We start from the raw sequence: 20,774 nt of genomic DNA, 5'->3' as shown, positions 1-20,774 counted from the left end.
GCCTTGCAGGGTCCTTGTTTAAGTACACACACACACGTGTAATGCCAATGAATATAGTAGTTATTTGATTGAAACACAATTATTGAAAGTAATTATTGCTATATATTGCCAGATATATTCACCTAGGTGGATTCTCTAGAAATAAGCAGATTAAACCTCGAGTAGGCTCAAACCTTAGGTAGGTACAAAAAACCCCCATCGATAAAATCAGAGAACTACAGCTATGTATGAAAGGGTCATCAAGTTTTTAACTTGTAATGGAGTTATTTACCAAAAGCAAAAATAGAATTATGTAAACCGTTTGTAGAACACTTTATTATTAGTTAATATAATTACTAAGTTCCATAATACATTTAGTCATGTCGCAAAATAAATTTAAACATTTAATCATATCATATTGTTATACTTGTATACGAAGAAAAAAGGGTAATACAATTAAATTTTCCTTTTTAATTATTAAACAAAATAATATGAACGTAGCAAAAAATAAATTACATTCTACTCTTTTAATAGTCGATATTAACAATATATTTTTGCAGTTCAATATTTTGGTTCAAGTATAATACAATAGCAGATAGATTTAATATTAATATTTGATTAGTAGACAGCGTTAATCAGTTTCAATAATATAATACATTTTGTTTTAAAATATCGGACTAATGTAATTTCACTGCTGTATACACATTTATTGTGCAGTTTTTTTTTTCTGTTTCCATTGACATTATTATTTTGTGGTGGGATCTATACAAAAAGAGTATAGCTTTACCAGTACGTCTAATAATACATGTTATAGATGTACTTTCAGTCTAATTTTCAGATCTCAGTCCTACAAAAAGTACACTTAAAAAAAAAACGAAACTAATAATACGTTTATACAGCTGAAGAAGATCCTACAAATGTTCATAAGTAATGTAATATTTTTGGGGTGCGATAATTTTAAGTAGGAAAATGTGCACATTTTTCAAGGTGTTTTTATTGAATTTAAAGAAGTAGGGGTTGGTTTTTTTCACATTTTTGGCTTTTCGGGTACGATTTCTGATTTATATATAGCCTTGTTATCCGAACAAATGGGTCGTTCGGTTGATAACATAATATCGTGGAGCTCGACACAACACCCAAATAGGTATATTTATATAATTTTAAAACCTATACCTTCTCGTATCCGCTGGAAACATAAATTATTATCTTTTTACAATAGGTACATAGAGATACGGCGAACAGCAACTCAGTGGCGGCGCGGCGCGTCGGATCGACTCCATGGCAACCGCGTTTGGTTGTGTGGTAGTACCCCAACGAGATGCTTGCTAAGTCCGACACAGCTTCATCTGTCAGTCCTTTCGGAGTGTTTTGGCCAAAATGACCTAAAAGCCTGGAGTACCGTGACCAATAGGCTATCGCATCGTCGTCGTTAATTTGAAAAAGAAAAAAAAAATCTGTAAGTAAACACAAATTATTAATAAAAATGACGTTTTTCTCGTTTTGAATACCTAATTAAATTTCGGTTAAGTATAATATTTAGAGGGAGAAAACACTATTTTTGGTTAAATTATCAGAGCCGCTATTAAATAACGTTTTAACGAAAATAAAACGTACAATAAAAATACGAGTTAATGTTTTTTTAGCTAAAAGGCCGGTTTTTTTATTTATTTGTTAGAAAATTAGTTAGATTTTTAAGAAAAAAAAACTAGAAAAAAGTAAAAATATAAACCCTTCAAATAAAATGTTGAAATTTGTATTTAATAGTAAATGCAGAAAAATTTTATTTTTGTCGGTAAAAATGGTTTACTTTTTTTTTTAGGTATTAAATTGTACCATGCATTTAATATCTTAATATATAAGCATTTTTTGAAAGTCTTACAAACAAATATTTTTCTTAAAGAACTAAATTTATCCTTTTTATATTAGTGTATTGAATAAACTAATTCTTTGCGTTTATCGCCTTTTTTTTTAACACAAATCGACCGGTTAAATTCAAACAGTAAGTTTTTTTAAATAAGTTTTATAAAAATTAGTGCTTGAAGAATTTTTAAGTATAAAATTATAAACAAGTTTTAAGTAAGATATGTATTTTTTTATAAACCTTTTTATTTACTTAAAATTAAGTTCCGTTTGGGAAGACTATTAATTCCTCCATACTTTTTTATTGTATAAAGTTTTAATTTAATCGGCTTATTTGTTTCTGTGATGTCTTAGTCGCTTACTTTGAAAATATACTTAGAGAAAAACATTTTTTATTAACTTTTAACTACACCCAATGGTCCAAAATTAGCCATATCTTCATCAATAGTAGTTCAGTAGATCAGTTGGAATATTCCAATACAATTGTATATATTATGTGGTATTTAGTAAAACAAATGCTCTAAGTCTGAAAAATGTATTACAAATTTTTTTTAGTTTAGTAAATATTGAAATATAAATTATACACTTTACCCTTTTTCTTTCGCAGTCGGGTAATAAATAAATAATTAACAGTAATTTATATTGGTTTCATTTAGTTGAACTGTGTGTTGTGTCGTAGAACTTTTCTATTCTATTCTTTTAAAATGTGATTGATGGTCTGCCAAGTTCAACGACATTAAATTTGCAAAAACGACAGTCTTTATTTATTTTGATGTCTGAGTACAGTCATATTTTTGTTCTCAGACGTGAAAGAGCACTTAACAATTTTTAGGTTCCGGGTAATTTATTATTTATGCAAAAAAATTGTAGTTAAATTTGCCGAAAACAAATGGTTTTGTTTTATACTTTGTAAAGTTTACTGCCTGTTAAGTTCAAAAAGTCCATTAATTATTACATCAGCTGTTGTGGAATAATTAATATTTAATTACTTTGAATATTTTAATAATGAATAATTTTATAAATAATGTAAAACGTTTTATAGAACAGAGAGAGAGAGTGGTACGTATCAATATGAAACTTCAATCACAGTGAGCTACTAAATAATTATGTATACTTTTATAGTAATAACTAAGTCTTATTACCAATTAATTTTAAGTTATAATTATTGTAACATTTTTACCAGCAATTTCAAAAGGTTCTTTTTCTTATAATATACATATAATATGTAATAACTAATAATATATCGTTAAAAAGGTAATCCAAAGAGTTATTTCTCTTTCTAAAATTTGTTATAACAAATTTAAACTTGGAATTACCAGAAGGAAACGAACTTATTATTTATTTCATATTTGTATCGTTTATTGTATGTTTATTTAAATATAAAATAACAAAAATGTGAAAGTAATATAAAATTGAAAAAAAAAACGCAAACGTTATTTTTTTTCAAACATTTTTGGTTTTAAAGTTTATTTAAAAAACTTTTTTAAGTTATAACTTGTTGTTTAAAAATGTTTAAAGAAACCAAGTACAGCTAATACTATTATTTTAATTAACGTTTTAATATTTAGTAAAATTCGGTAAAAGTATTTGTAAATATGATTTACGCCTAACAGCCGCGGGTCTTAAGTTTTTAAATTGGGGTTTCCTTTAAGCTGTTGATGGCTGGTAAGTTAAGACAACAATAATAATTATACCATGATATTATGGATTTAACAAACCGCTAGTACAATAACAAATTTTTTTTTTTTGCATTATTAAAATTTGTGTTGGAACAAAGACAAATTACCAAAAAAATTAAACCGGTATAGTTTTAATAACAAATAAATAGAAAAATAATAATACAACTAATGTACCGTTGTATCCTATAAAGTTCTCTATTTTTATCTCTTTATTCCCTGTACTCATCATAAAAGCTTTTATTGTGATCATGCTCACGTCTGTATACTGTAAGTGTATCATCGTCATCTGAGGTTTACCAGCGAAAATTTTGTCTTGTTAAAAAATAATGTACAACGTTACCACCACTCGTTTATGTGTAGGTGTTGTATTTTTGAAATGGGCTTTAATTATATATAGAAATATTTATTAAATTGCTTTTGTCATTTTACATGTACTTGTTTATAAGTAGATTTTTGAAAAATTATTTTGGATTTTTTACAGCCTTTGCGTTTGTAGAGTCAACATTTTATTTATATAATATAATATACGGTGTCCTTGGAGTATTAAAACTATAATATTCTTCAACGCCATATATTTTATTAACAAATAAAAAAGAAAAAAAAATCGTAACATTATTTAATATCATGTAGTTTACACAGCGAATTTGATTTTTTAGCGCTCCTCGGATTTCGTTAACAATAATTGCCGCCCACATGTGTATCAAATAGATAACTGTTTAAAATACAGAATTAAATCATAACTATTTGTTTATTAATAAAAACTATGCAATGTACAAACAAATGATATACAATTACCAAACATAAAATATTAACGCTATTACCAAATAGGAAAATTAAATGTGACCGACGAGATACTAGATACTATGTATTTTATGTAGAAGTAAATTAGGTAAATTTAATTAAATTTATTATGTAAAATGTTAAAATATGCTTTAAATAGGCATCGCAATTCCGGAAATGTCCAAATAAATCTGAGAATATTCTTGAAAAAACGGGTTTAACAAAAATTAAAATTAATGAATTTACAAAAAAAAGACATTTTTTAAGGAATAACCGATTTCTTGGATAATATGAAAAATACCTTATGAATTTTCTTACGGTTTTAATAATGAATTTGTGTTTTAAACTTTTTAATTACACATATTATTTATATTTTTAAAAAACCACTACAAATTTATACGAAAAGAACATTTGCTATGCTATTATTATGTTTTTTTTTTCAGTTATTGTATACCATATTTATGTTTATCTTTTACTTAACGTACAAGTTTAGCTATTTAAATAGAAAATATGTAATTATTCAATGTCACTTACATGTAACATAATAATGACTGTACAGCAGCACATTTTAATAATCGTTATTCGATAAACAGATTTATTATGACAGCTAGTTTTGTGTTAATATTATATTTTCTTAATCTGAATTGATTAAGTTTCTTTTTATTTGTACTAACGACAGGATACTCACTACTTTAAAGCAGGCTTAATGAACTAATTCAACTGATGACACATTTAGTGTTGTTAAAACTGTTAGATAAGCAATGATCGTTTGAGAGTTTTCCTTTAAGTTTCTATTTTATTATATAAGAAACTACAATAATTTCAAATAATAAGAAAAGTCAGTTATTAAAAAAAGTAGTTATGAAGTACTTAATGGTTGGTTTATGTCCTTAGGTGTATACAAAAATATTTAAAAAAATATACAACATTTTAACGTTATATACTATATTAATAATAATATTATACGGGGGAAGTTTATTAGTACTATATATACTCAACTCGTGGTTTGTTTATCATCCCAGAATAAAAATAAGGCGAGGAAGCTTTGAAAATTTAAATAATGACTACTAAACCAGTTAAATAATATATTTATCACATTCATTTAGTGTTGCCATAATATATACGAGTTAAAACTCTTTAAACTATATTGCAAATTGCAATTAAATTAAAAAAAACTCTAGCTGGGACCAAAGTGCATAAATCATAATATTGTAGCGTAAAGAGTAAATGTAATATTATTAAAAAACTTGCTTTAACTGTTAATATTTCAAAATATTGAAAATTAGTTGTTAAAATATATATTGCATATTATTATTTATTGGTTAGGTAATGTTAAAACTTGACACAATTTGTCTGAGCTTGTCGATGTAATGAATATCTAATTAATATATATTTATTATTCATTATTAATAGAGGAGATGCATGTTAAAATATTTGTCAGCTATGTTATAGCCTATAGCTAATTATGACATAGGGAAACAAATAAATTAAGCAAAGGTTTGGAAGAAGTCGACTACAGTAGTTGTCCAAGTATACTAATTATTATGTTCTATTATTAAGCACAATTAAGCTTTAATTGTGGCCTCTAGGGCTACCTTCCGAATTCATTTTAAATAATAATGTTTTTTTTTCAGAGTTAATCAAACCTAACTTGTTTTTGTAAAATTCATTGTAACACTTCTGATGATTTTTTAGCTGTTTTTTTTTTTTATTGAAAAGCAAATCAAGTTTTGTTTACAGTTCAACTCTCAAGCCAAACATGTTGTTTTGAACAAAAATATCGAATATTTTCATTATACTACATTGTATAGTGATTGCATAATATAACAATTAAAGAACGAAAAAAAGTTTTATATTCAAATAAACAAACATTTTATAATAGTAGAAATATTTATATATAGAATAAGGAAAACTTATTTTACTTAAAACCTGAAATATGAGACACGCTTGTATCAGAGTGAACTGTGTTTTATAACCGACCTTATAGCTTACATATCCAAGGTATAGTTTGTATAAATTATGTTGATTGCTTTTTGTTTGTCTCTTAACATAACTGCGCTCCGTTAAGAGCATTATAAGTGAAAAACATTAACCACTACCTCAAATGCGTTTTCTGTGTCACTCGCCTATAGGTAATATTTGAATAGCAGAGTTATATAAAACGCTTGTGTTTACTTTGTATTATATAATAACAAAATATTTTAATCGTTTCAAAAAGGTTTTGCGTACTAACCATAATACGCTCATTCTTCCATCGACTTGTGAAATTATTTTATTTTAGCTTTATTGCCGAACTAATAGAAAGAAAACAATTTTTGTTTAATTTTTCAACATAGTACTAGCCTTTTAGTGGGAAGTATGGTTAGTCACCAGACGCCGCCTGAAGTCGATTCAAGCGCTATTTTTTCCCAGGCAGAATTATAAGTATGATCGTGAAAATAGGTGATTTTCATTGGTCCGAACTTCCCAAGCTCTATCTGACTCTAGCGACGCTGCCCATACTTTCCGTTGTAACTGGACGCGTCAGACTAAGTTTCGTTGGTTTTTTTTTATCTTGTTCAACAGGTGTCGCGGACCCCAAGCGCCATGATCGAGCTGAATTCCATCCAAGTGGACGAGATCCCGCACAACTGGCTGCCCGTGATCGTGGACTATTTGAGAGGGTTTCGCAACGACACCGTGGACTTCAATCGCCTGCAGCTCCGGCCGTCCGTCCGGCACACGTATCCCGGTTTTGTGTGCGGTTACAGCGCGCTCATAGTGGCCGGGGCACTGTGCAACGCTTATGTGCTGGCAATAATTTTCAGAAAAAAATTGTACTCCGCCGATCCCGTTTACGTGTACGTGGCCAACCTGGCGCTGACTGGCTTGCTCGAGTGCGTGTCCGTGCTACCCATATCCCTGATAGTGTTGCTCGTGCAGAACTGGATTTTCGGACGGTTCCTGTGCTACTTTTTGCCCATGTTACAGGTAAGACGTGCTGATTGTTTCTGTTATCAACGACAGTATAGCACACATACCCGGCGGCGGTGGTGTGCACTGCGACTCGGCGAACAATAGCAATGTTCGTACGACTCCTCGTTTCTCGCTCTAATACGTGCAAAACTATTTATTTTATATTGCCATTTCATTGTCTACGCATTACGGTAATTAACGAGGTGGGTATTATTTATAACTTGAAATTACAACTTTATGACGACGACGCTGTTGTTCCGCATACACTGCATTTGTTGCTCGACACGGATAACCTTAACTCGGTGTTAAAGCGACTAATTACTATGTCCCTATAGTACGTGGACGGTGGAATGAAGTATATGGCCAAAAAAAAAAAAAGGTTTGAAATAAAAAATAATTAACCATGGTTCTCTCTGAGGTGTTCCCGATGGGTGGCTTCTTCACATGTTAATTATTCATGATATGTATCCTCGACAAACAAAAAAACTTACTGTAAATATTGTACATATTGTTTTGTTAATATAGAGAGAGAAAAAAAAATAAAAAACTACGGTTCTGCACATTTAATTTAGTATTTGAGTGATTAAACTACTTGGAAAAATCACAAAAATCGTTTGCTTGAAAATCCATTTGTAAATCAGTAAATCTGAAGTTGAATACTTATCTCTTAAGTCAAAACTGTACCTCTAAAATAACACATCTTATGGACGAACGTTCTAATAGAATTTGAAAGATATTTATCTACAAAAGGTCAAAAAGTAGAATTTAAAATCGGGATGTTAGTGGAATTTCTCTGGATTTTTTTAAGAATAAACGGGATTTTTATTTTAACATTAACTCCTTCTTCTTTTGGTTGGAAACATATAAAAGTAAACGGCTTAGTGGTTTAGAAATCATAGCGCAAACAGAGAAAATACAATATAAAATCAATATCCTTTAAAAGTAACATTGAAATATTTTGTTGCTGTTGTTTAAATCAATAAATTAACAGTTAAAATGTGGCTAGTGTAAATTTACGGTTTTGGTTTTATGGAAAATCATCATACTATAAAGGTTGTGCTTTTCAAAAAATACCGCTTAAATTTATATCTATTCGATTAGTATGTACTGGATAAGATTTAACAGTTTGTATGCGGTATCTGACCATAAACATGCGGTTATAGGCTAAGCCCCGTGGTTTAACATTTAAGTGTAAATCGTGCTCGGTTTAGGTAGAAAAAGGACATAGTTTAGAAAATCCTATCCTAAGTAAATCCCTTAAAGTTTATACATAAAATATTAAGGTCATTTCCATGCATTAAAAGCACGTGAATTTTAGATGTCATTTATCAGTTTGAAATAACAACAAAGTCTTTGGACTTGAGTTGAGTTTAACATTTTTTAACATAGTCGCATAATAATTTTCTATAACTGTCGTTGTCTTTCCTATTATCGACAACGACCAAGGAATTCATGTTAAAAAATTGAAGTCCAACGAGATTTAACGGTTTAATTAAACTTGCCGTCTGTGGTTTTAGGGTTAAATGTAGGTAATGATCATCATAAATAGTTCACCTTGCTTTGGACAAATCAGCAGTTTGCGTAGGACAACACAAATTTTGCAAATTGATATTAAAAAAATAGTGGTTAAAATGATCGCCTTGGGAATTTGAATTTCAAATAGACTTAATAATATATTGAATTCCACAATTTAAAAGGTATCTATAAATCTCATCAAATTATTGATAATCACAATTATATTTTTCTCGGTAAAATAATTACATTTTTTAGAAACTGGCTATACTTAAATGAAAATATTTAAAGAATTGTCCATTTCAAGTTTAAACGTTTTTAATAACAGTTCTCGCTTACATATTATAGTCGTATTGTTGTATGCTTAATAAAATATACATTATGATGTACATTTAAATATTTATTTTATTTACACCTTGTGCTAACGAACGTATTGTATTATAAATGACACAAAATGCTACTTTAAAAGAGGAAATTTAATTAAAAATAAACATCACAAAATTATCCGCATTTAAATACTTAAAAATAAATAAACTTAACACAAATCCGACAAATTAAAGTCTCGATATGTTTTAATATACTTTTATTGTAATTACTAAAATCAATAATATAAATTGTTCTGTATTTTAAAATCTAAAAGTTGAATGAAAAAGTTGCACTATGCTTTTTTTAATGTAAGCATAATTTGTAATAAACGAAGTAAACAATATACATACATCTTAAATTTAATATCATAGCACAATACAAAAGTGAGAACAGTAGGTATTTAATATCATAAACACAATTGGACCTTTTCAGTCGAAACCGCACAATGGGTCATGACTTTAGTCGGCTGATATTATAATAATGTATAGGTCATGTTTCGGTTGAGTGAGTCTTTTTGAATTCTGATATACACAAAAGTTTCCAGCCTGTTATTTCGTTGTTACTGAAATATTATAGTACCCGAATAGCAATATATATGGTTAGGCGATAAGGTACTGCACCCACCACCATAGATAAGGGTTGAAATAATATTAACTGCATGGGCATACCGGCGTTCAAAAATAACGATAATATCTTAATATTTTAACTCGAGTAATTTTAATTTATTCATAATAAAAATATACTTAAAGCCATTAACTGTTATAATTTTTTATTCCTGTGATACTTAACTAATGTAAAGTTATAAAATAAGTGTTTATCAATTTGTTAAGTGATTACAATAAAAATTTAAAATAATCTATTGGGAATTTCCTTGAGATTTGTTTAACAATTTGTGAACTATAAAATATGAAAACAGACACATTATAATCGACGCATAATCTGTGCGAAGTTTTAATGTAAATTAATTATTAACAACACCTTAAAACGCAATTAAGACATAGATTATTAGAGAACCGCGCACATGGATCATCATCTTCACATCATGCTCCCACCACAGACTTGATGTCTGTATACTTAAGGGATTTAGGGAATTCTCAATTATGTATAGGCATATAATTAGCATATTTATAAGATAATTTCTTCTTAATAAAAATAAAATAAATGACTATCTGAAAATCTAAAATGATTTTAAAATCTATTTTACAAACAGTTTTTATGACTTTTTTTTATGAAATGAGAAATTTAATTTTTTTCAACTTGGGCGTGTTGAGTGTTGAAACGAGTTGTTGATTACTTTTCGTTCGAATTTTCTATACAGGGTGATTAACTTATTGTGAACCACTCAATAAGAAATAATATTGAAGTTACAAGTTCAGGCCAGGAGGAAAGGTGAAGTGTAGTTTATTTTTTATCTGCGCGCATATCCCAACCGCGCTTCCCCTCCCATCCTAACATTTAAACTCTTATAACATTAAAAATATTTGTCCAAAACTGGTTATCGACCTGTTAATATTTTTAGTACATTATTCTCAATTTAAAAAGTTAATGAAATGTATGCATTACCATTTAAGTTTCAAAAATTGCTAAGTAGGGGAGGGGGCGTAAAAACAAAATTTTTTTTTTAGAAATTGAGATCAGATTGTATGAAAACATTATGGAAAAAAAAATTAAATGATTATAAATAAACACAGTGAGATATTGAGTGGTTCACGATAAGTTGATCACCCTGTATTATAATTGAACTTATATGATAAGTACATTTAAAGAATAACTAATCTATTTTTCATAACTCTTGGCAAATGAGCATTCAAGTATTTTTTACTTGTTAATTTTGCACTATGTTAATTTTTTTTACAAATCTTTTGATAATTTTTAACTTGATAATTATTTTATTATTTTGTAACTGCAATATTTGTTTTTTGTGGTGTAATTTTGGGATTTAAAAACTAAAGTCTACGTAGTAGATATTATATGAATTTGTGCATTTAAGAAAATTGAAAAAAAAAACCATTCATTGTATTGATTAATAACAAAAAATACATTTTTCTTGAAATTTAAAATTGAGAATTTCTTAAATTATATTTTTAGTTTGGCACCGTGGGTTATGTCAGGTCTTATAGTTGATTACAATTAACGATTGGTTCGTGTTTTGTGATTTTAGTTAAATATATTTCACATAACTAGTTAACCAGACAAGTACATTTTCGTACTTGATCAGTGGACTAATTTTTATCGAAAACTATTGACGTTGATCCTTTTATACTATACCAAACGCCATCGTCGCTGTCGTTATCCGACATCAGCTTACTGGGGATGGGGGGGGGGGGGCTCAAGTGAAATCAACCAGTTTGTTTACTTCTAAGATTTCAAACATGTGCCCAAAGACGGTGTGTGTTCAACGTTATAAGACGGTACCATGTGCGCGCGCCCTCACCTCGGCCTTATTTCTTGCTCTTCCATTCCTAGCAAACTGCGAAATAATTTAAGCGACCGCAGCCGCCGGTGTTTGTGTGGTTCATATTTCGGGACGGTGTCTCACGTGACCGGGAATTGCACGTATCATATAATAATGATTAATCACGACCGGTAAACGTTTTTGGTGTTTTGAAAGACGTTGACAAATTATCATCGGGCCGTCCTTTGCCGTTATCCACTTACATACCGTGTCTCAGCAGATGAACCCGCCGGCGTGGGGCGCACACACACTCTTAAACGAATATAGTGATTCAACATACGAATCGATAACCCGCTGTAGACCATTTTTGACGAGGATAACTGGTGAAAAAAATAAATCGAATTAATAAAAATCAGCAGCAGTTGAAACCCCGTGAAAAAAAAAACCGTCGAGAAACGTTATGAATGTCTGATGTTTTTTTTAAAAGCTCACCGATATACACGTGACAGATAATTAAAATATTATGTCTTTTAACATGTTGATATTATTTCTAGAAGTGAAGTGACAATAGTGAGTCATCATTAAACAATAAAATTGTTCCCTACGCGATTTCAGAGGGATTTTTGAAGGTCCAACACATCTGAAACAACCTTAAGGATCCAACCCTTGCTTAAAATACATTTTCAACATTTAAAATATTATTATTATTATTATGTTAGACATGTTCTTTGTGGAGTAGCGCTGTTGCAAGACAAGTGACACATTTTTTTAAGAAATCATGTTGTTCTATTTAAAACGACGGTAAGAGACGGTTAAGTGTTAAGATTGAAACTTTAATTAGTACTCAAAAAATTATTTTCGTGTGTGTTCAATTAAAAAAAATCAATAGAAAAACACCATTATAGCGCCTAACGGACAGAAACGACCATCGTGATGATGAAAAACTGTGGAATATTTGACACTACAGCGTAATGGCAGAATGTCTTAAATGCCGTCTTTAAATTATATACAACCGACGAATTGAAAATTTTCACTATACCAAATTCAACTAGTTCATGTGCGTAAAATATATTTTGTCAATCCTTAAATCATATCTATAGTATAGTATGTATACATTGTGTTTTTAATACAACTGAAAAAATTAGCATAAAACAAAAAAATGTGTTTTTATTTTTTTTCCCCGCCAGAAGGTACAGGAATGTGTTTCTTACATTATTTTAACCCAAGTGTTTTAGTACTAGTTGGTTATTTATTTTATAATAACTCAATGTCACTCGTGTACACGAATACTTAATTTGAAATCGACTTTAAACGTACTAAAATTTAACAAAAGGGATTATTTTCGTTTGTTCTCTTATAATAATATGCTAAAACCTCTGTCAGTATACATGTAGTCAGTTTTATTGCTTGAAAAACGGTTTATCGCTTAAATGTTAGACCCGGATCCTATTGTCGATTGATCTATGGCATCGCATCTACATAAGACTCCCATTGACTTAATCCGTAAAATCAGTGAACAGTATTGTGCGTTCGACCCAAATGCCATTAAATTAACGTCACTCGATTGAATAAGTATTAAAAAAAAAGGCTTTAATGGATTAGTGTATCTTTCTAAGCTAAACCAACGGTATTTAACTTGATTGGTAAAAAAGTAATCCTCGGTTTACATTGTAATATATTATGTATAGTATATTTTTCTTTTGTACGCGTAGCCAATTTGTTGGTTTCTCCGAAAACGGTCGACGACGATGAAAATAAAAAATCATTTATATGCTAAAATAAAATATGATATAACATGCCGCCATATCATGTTCTATCTATCTTTGAAGTACAACAACGTCTAATTTGGCCTTATGTAAAATAGCAATATGTTTGACTCGGTATGGAAGTCAACTTATTGCTGTTATGAAAAAGGTTTGCGTTACGTTTTTATACAGCTTGCGGTCTTATATCCAAATTGAATATAATTTTAAAATGTTATTACGAAAAAGTTTGTTGCCGATGTTGTATTCAACATAGGAAAATATTATATTGTTTTTTTTTTGTTTGCATAGAAATGTGCACTGTCAGAATAATACATTTACAATATTTTGTTATTTCATTGTTTCAGCATCAACAACAACAACAATACTATGATTTTTAGGTTGAAAATAATTGTTTACAAAAGTAACGGTATTACATAGAATATAATATATTGGTCGAATATTATTTTATCTATACTATTATAATACATTAATATGTACTTATATAGTAAACTTTTTCGTTGATATCATATATCACTTACCGGATTATTGTTTCGTGAAAATGTTTTTTTTTTCCAATTAAAACAAAGATAAGATTTTAATTCAACGACGTTGCCATAAAGATTCGATTAAGAAAACAAGTGTAGCGACCGGGCGTCCGAGAAAGGTCTCGGTGAAAATTTATTAGGGCTAAGCTTGTTACGCAATAAAGTTGGGTAATCCGTTGCAGATTGCTAGTGGAAATCTGCGTATGTTTCATACCGGTCGACGTGCCAACATTTTATTGGTCTATTTCCAAAAGTACCTTTTCTCCCTTCTCCCGCCCTTGGCAAAAGGTTTGACTCTTACAATAAACGTTTGTACCTACTTACGTTTGTTGTTCTCTTCGTATTCGAAAAACTACAGTCCGTTCTACAGTATATAATATGATACAATTAAAATCGTGGCAGCTTTTCTCGACGTTAATCGACTTACTCGACGTGAGTTTGCAATAATATACGTTTTCGAAAATGGAATTGCAGTATTAAAAAAGGGTCATCTGGCACCCAGGTTTGGATACCAAAAAGGTTTCTGAAGTGGTCTAAGAAAGCTGTTTATAAATAAAATATGGTTTGAAATATATATAAAAAATCGCAAACCTTCGAACTATTAACTGGAAAAATAAAAAAGTATTATTTAAATATACAGCAATACACTCATGCCTTAATATTGCATAACTAAAGCGCCGTCTTATTAGTAAAAACAAACTATACCACTCTTGGGTGGGTTAACACTGAAAATACTACTTAACTGACGATTCGAACCCATCGCAGGGTCCATCTTCAGAGAAATAGTAAGGTTGTCAGCCAGTATATCTGATATGATTGTTATGATATTAAATTTATACAAGTGGTAGACACAAAGCGATTTCCTCTCGCCGCGGGTTCTACAAAACCATTGTTATTATTGGTAACTAACATATTATGGCGATTAAAATGTTTTCAACATGAACAATTAATTTTGATTGTGGATTAAATGATAGCAAAGTTTTACATTGGCTGTGAGAATGCGTTTGATCTTTTGTATATCGTTTATCCTAACAAAATTATAATAAAATGCTTAGGCCTTTTTTTTTTGTGCATATATCATGTTTGTTTTCCCATTTACACGTCGCGTCAGCTCAATGACTTGCAAAGGATCGAGCGAATAATTTTAAATGATTGAGCCTTCCAAACTGTAATTAAAATCATGAATATTTTAGCGTGACATTTTCATCAGGGTGGTTTTTTTCGCAGAAATTCACACCCACGAATGAGGCACGTTGCACGTTAGCTAAATTTTCAACAATACATTTTTTTAACATTGAATTGGTCATTTTAATTACATCCGACACTAAACGCTTTGTAATTTTAATCGCAGATTAACTATATTAAAACGTTTAACTGACACTTAAATATAAAATTACATTAAAAAAAATATCACATGTAATTTTGACTATTGTACATATTTTATCTACAACAAAGCAGTACAATATATGTATAGTGCGTGTACATGTTTCTTAATATCTTATTGATAGTTAAATCAATAATGTTTCATAGAATATTTCAGATCCTCTTGAAACTTATTTTGAGTATTCGCAGAACACACACTGTTACAAATTGTGGGAAATGCCATATAATGTTCATTTGTTTGCAAGCTTAAGGGTACTATTAAACAAGATTAGGCGAGTTATATTCTAACCATAAATATTTACTGTACCATTCGATTTGAAAACTTCTATACTTGGAGTCTATTAGCGTTCTAAGAAAATGCAATTTGGTTTGGTATAGGCCTTTGTTTGTTCTATTTTTTTTTTATAATCCGGACATAGATATTTCATTTACATAGTCAACGACATAACGGGAAAGTTGGTTGTTAAGAGCTTGATTATTTATTTCACTATTTTGTGAAGTGTTGGGGGCACATCGTCGGCTTCTTGCTAAAAACCCATTAACGGTGAATTGGCCATTTTTTTATGGCGCTATCTAGTGTAAAACATAATTTTCTTTTGATTGACAAGACGTGTTCATAGTGAATTTCCCACTCTAAATGACTTTTTATTAATAATTTCATATTTTAACTAACGGCTAATATAAGAAATCGATAAAGCGAAAACTCATTAATGGTTTGGCTAAATTGAAATAACACATTTTTTATTATTACGGGCAAATTTCAACGAAAATTCATTATCGGTCCAATTATGATGAATGATGATGTTTAACAGCACACAATAAATAGCCAGAATTCATTATCGGTGCGGATTCCACCAATATTGATTTTTTACAGTTAATACCAATAGAAATAATCGTTTTTCTATTTAGAAGAACTCATTAACGGCTAACATACAAAATTTAATGATATAAAAAACTGTGTTTTGTTACATGTTATTGAAAAACTCCAATATATTTGAATACAATAATGTATCAAGTATCATAAAAAAATAATAGTGAATACCTTAAAAATTGAAAATTCTGTAGGGTTAAGAACAAATATTCAATATTTGGAAAACTTTAAAGTCATTTCCTGAACAATCAACTTTTTGCCGTTAATGAATTTTGGCAAGAAGCCGAAGATATTTTAAAAGTTTAAGGTTAATTAAAAATGAATTTAACTTAGTTGACTGCACTATAACAGTAATTAATACTGATATTTAAACTAACAGTACAAGTTTAGTTGAAAAAACTTCTTTCGAAATTGCACGTCCTAAATTTATTTTACAATTTAAAATGATTATATTTGTGGCAAAAAATGAGCTTGTTTCTTTTCGAATAATATTTCTAAACTAAATCAATTTGAATAATTAAAAAAAAAAATTATTCGCAAATTATAAAAATAATTTTCCAATAAATGTGTATTAAAATACATGCATATCCTAATAAATATTTATTCTAATAACTTATGTGGGTATAGTACTTGGACTATTACTATGTCCTATACCAAGTCGATGACTGCTTGTTATTTTGGAATGATTTTTTGGAAATGGATTTCTCTGAAAAGGGTAGTTTGTTGTAAATCTTGCTGCCTTTGTATTTTTTAAACGCCTAAACAAAAGGCGCATTCCAGCGGTTCTTTGTTGTGTACAAAACATTCTTCTGAAGTGTGCGTTTAGCTAAATTTTACTCACCGCTGCTGTACGTGAATCGAGATTGCAAAAACAACCGAGTATGTTCACGTACTTGGCAACAATAACACTGTTGAATAATATCACATTTACAAGTTATTTCGAATTTGTATTCCGACTATTCTGGCACTTGGTGTGAACTCGATCCCACAAAAAAAAAATAGCCGTTTTTGGCAATACTTGCAACTTTCAAGGCCGTTAAAAATAACGACCATAGGAGTTTTGACGGTAGGTATCGAATACTAAACATATATGTACAGGACTTACGACTATGAGGCTCGCCCTCATATTGTAAACACAATTTAATGTTCACTTTTGATGGCAAGCAATGTTGGTTTTATCAAAACGATTTGTAACAAGAATGACGATAATGAAATTTACTAAAATTTAAATTACAGGTTTAAAAAAAAAAAAATTTCAACAAACTTTGACGAGCCGTAAACAAGTTTTTAATAAATGTACATTTGATAAGTTTTTTGCGTTGAAAAATGTATGCAACGAGATATTGCTACTACTTTCCCTCTCGTTAAGTTTTCATATCTAGATAACTCCAAAATTCAGTCGAAATATTCAAATAAATAACTCTTTAAAAAAAAAAGTATTATTATTCGTATTTATTATTTGAAAAAATATAGGTAAAACAAAACAGAACTCGAAAATCAACTGATTGTAAAATCTATGCTTGTATAGTTTCATTTTTTTTTAAAACTCCTTTTCACAAATGTACCAACACAACCATTTACCAGCATAATATTAATACTAAGCAATAAGTTTCAAACCAAGGTTTATAATTATAACACCGTGTCAGGTTTATGACACCCAAATGAAATAGAAAGCTGTATTGAATACCCTGTATATTATATATATATATATATATATGTGTGTGTGTGTATCGAGAGGGTTGAAAACGCAATAAAAAACTAATAAATTCGGTGAAAATGAATTATTATAGAATCGGCTCACGTATTGTGTGTTTGCCATTATTCCGAGCGGTGTCGGGTTTAACGCACGCAGTTATATATTATATTTTTCAACTTGCTATATAAAAAAAAAAAAAAGGATACCTAACGAGAATTAACAGTATACAACTTATTAATAAGAACCCTTCGCATAAACCTACGTACGACCCTCTCATCTTCACAAAAAAACAATTGTGGCCATTGTTCATTTATTATTATTATTTTTTTTTTTAATTGTTCTTCACTTCACCGTTTTACGCTTCGCCCTCGTTCGCAGTTTCTCTCCTCTTTTTTTTTTTTTAAATTCTATACTATGCCGTCTTCTCTTTTTCTTGACAGAGTTTTACCGTGCAAACGATTATTTCGGACGTGCGTGTGGCATATCGTTAATTGAGCTAACTTTAGAGCTTGTTTAATTTATAGTGTAAGTTTCAGCCGGTAAATATATATATATATATATAAATATATAGGAAGGTATACATGGTTTATATATACATGTATGTATATATAAATACCGTCTTCGGTAAAGGCCGGCCAAAACATATCAATCTCGTTCGACAGCGACCGGCATCGATGTAATGGGTCACGTCGTTGTCTCACCGTTGTGAACGTGAAAACAACCTTCTGTTTTATAGACATATGATATTATATGTATTATGATGTACATACATTATACACACACTTATATATTATATATCGACGTCAAAGCGTTGACCATACGAGGATCCCCATTGAAAATAAACACAATTATGACCACATTGTGAATAATCCGTCAGTTATATAATATAAATAGTCTACTGCTTTGTAAACGTATCAATTTCAGGTGACCCACTTTGTAAACGCGCTAGTGGATTTTATAATTGATTTGACGTTTACATTAGATTTTTGTCAATGATGGTGTGCTTAGACATAATACTACAATAATAATAGGCGTGGAAATACATTCATATAGTAACCCACACAGCAAAATTATACTAAAAATACATGTTTATAATATATTTTTACAATAAGTTCCATACATTTTTTTTAATATTGTAAAAAGTATTTGAAATATAGCCGTGAAATCAAAAATAAAACACACAAATGTTTCAATAATAATTTCCATTTGGTTACTTTTGTTTACATAATTTTGTTTTGAGCTTTATGGCATTGAGAAATAACAGTTTGATAAAAAAGTCTGTTTAAAAAAAATATATAATGATATGCGCAGTCCAAAGGTAATTAGGGACGTTCTTGAATTAATTTAAATAAGAGTACAAACTTAGACTCCGGTCTCAAAAAAAAAAAAACTTTTTATTAATATTATGGAGATGACACCCTTTCAAATTTGTTTGGTTACTTTATTTACTAGTCGGGTTAAGTTAGGTTAGGTCAGGCCGTTGCAAAAAAAAACAATATTATATACAGTTCTTTTAGGTTAAGTACATTTTTTATTTTTTTTAAATAATACCTTTTTTTTACTAAATTTAAATCTAAAGTACCGAAAAAAATGTAATGTTTATTCTGTTGATAAAATATAAGATTTGTTCTGGTATAAATAGTTTTAGATTATCAAAAATAATTTGTTTTGAGTTTCGGCGATTGAAATTTCAAAGAAAATTAATAATTTCAATAATTTTTCTTAAAGTGGGAAATGTTGTTAGTATATTACACTTTCGATGGAACGAATTAACTCTAGAACTTAAATATATACATTTTTAGAACCTTAATTTTTGGACTTGTAAAAATGTACGGGGACTGCCACTTTTGCCCTCCCCTCTTTTTTTAAGAAGCTCTTGATTAGACTATATAATATTAAACATTTTACATAATTCTTACAGTACCAATGAAATTACAATTGCGTTTCTGTAACACTAATAATGTTTCAGTATTAATTTCAATGTAAATATGAATTTACTTCTATGTAATATGTTTTTAATGTGAGCTCATGTGCGACGATTAGGGCAAATCGAAAATATTGTAACAGTAACACTTCTTTGTTTTTATGAAAACATTTAATATTATGCTAAAAAGGTATATGTCAATTAGACATTCAAATGGATGTTTCATTAAAAATCTACCAAACACTGTTAAGCCTGTATATGAATATTCTGTCAACGGGATAAAACTGTCAGTTTCACAATGCCGTCAATGTTATTTTTTTTTTTATCAACTATTATTAAATTGTCTTGAGCTTCCCATATCCCCGGAATAAATACTACATTTTTAATAATAAAAACACAGTTAAAGTCTTGTGGTAAACCTTAAAAGTTGTGAGCTGCAAAAATCCTATTTCACTATTAATATTGTTTTTTCGGCGCTAAGTAAGGTTTGTAAGAATTTAAAAACTTCCACATATCGGTATAGTGGTAATAGAAATATGAGCTTTGCAAAATATATTGTATTATTTTTTTACTAAAATAATTATTTTTTTAAAGTGTAAAAAAATGCATTTTCGTGTATAGTAAAAGTTAGTTTACTCTTATAACACATAAATCATTTTTATAAAAATACTATAATAATATATTCTAACAAGCTTATGTTGTATACATAAATGCTAACCGCGCTAACGGTGTAAGGTTTTATTACAACGACAGCTATATTATGATTGCTTTTTTTTTATATTAATATTATTAATGCAAGTATCCAACTATAATATAATTCAAATTACGATTTTTTTTATTAGTCAAAATAAAATTATATTTTTAAGTACATTTTTTGTACCATAAATAAAATTTCCATCAAGTAATACGCCTTATTTGTTACAATTTGTATTCATATATATGTTTAATATTATTTGTTTTAAATTTCAATATATTTCCACGCCCTAAAATGAGCTATAAATAATATAATAAGCAAATAATCAATATCAATTCATAGTAAAATATCAACATCTAATCTAATATCTAAATGTTATTTTGTTTTAAT

General features: G+C 29.1%; 1 protein-coding gene across 1 annotated transcript in view; it reads left to right on the top strand.

Annotated features, from left to right (window-relative positions):
* Positions 1 to 1,339: 1,339 nt before the first annotated feature.
* LOC126833648 (prolactin-releasing peptide receptor) overlaps positions 1,340 to 20,774 on the top strand; it is an 84,083-nt gene continuing 64,648 nt past the window's right edge. Inside the window, exons 1-2 of the mRNA XM_050565094.1 lie at positions 1,340 to 1,435; positions 6,864 to 7,268. Of these exons, the coding sequence (XP_050421051.1) occupies positions 6,885 to 7,268 (384 nt within the window). The 5' untranslated portion in view covers positions 1,340 to 1,435; positions 6,864 to 6,884. The remainder of the gene's footprint in view (positions 1,436 to 6,863; positions 7,269 to 20,774) is intronic.

This window comes from Adelges cooleyi, unplaced genomic scaffold, assembly GCF_023614345.1.
Source record: "Adelges cooleyi isolate 19-005CV unplaced genomic scaffold, UGA_ACOO_1.1 ACOO_flye_CR_arks_rails_tigmint_CR_PRNA_2, whole genome shotgun sequence".
Taxonomy (NCBI): Eukaryota; Metazoa; Arthropoda; class Insecta; order Hemiptera; family Adelgidae; genus Adelges; species Adelges cooleyi.
The sequence above is the reverse complement of the archived record's forward strand: the minus strand, read 5'-3'. Positions and strand labels throughout refer to the sequence as shown.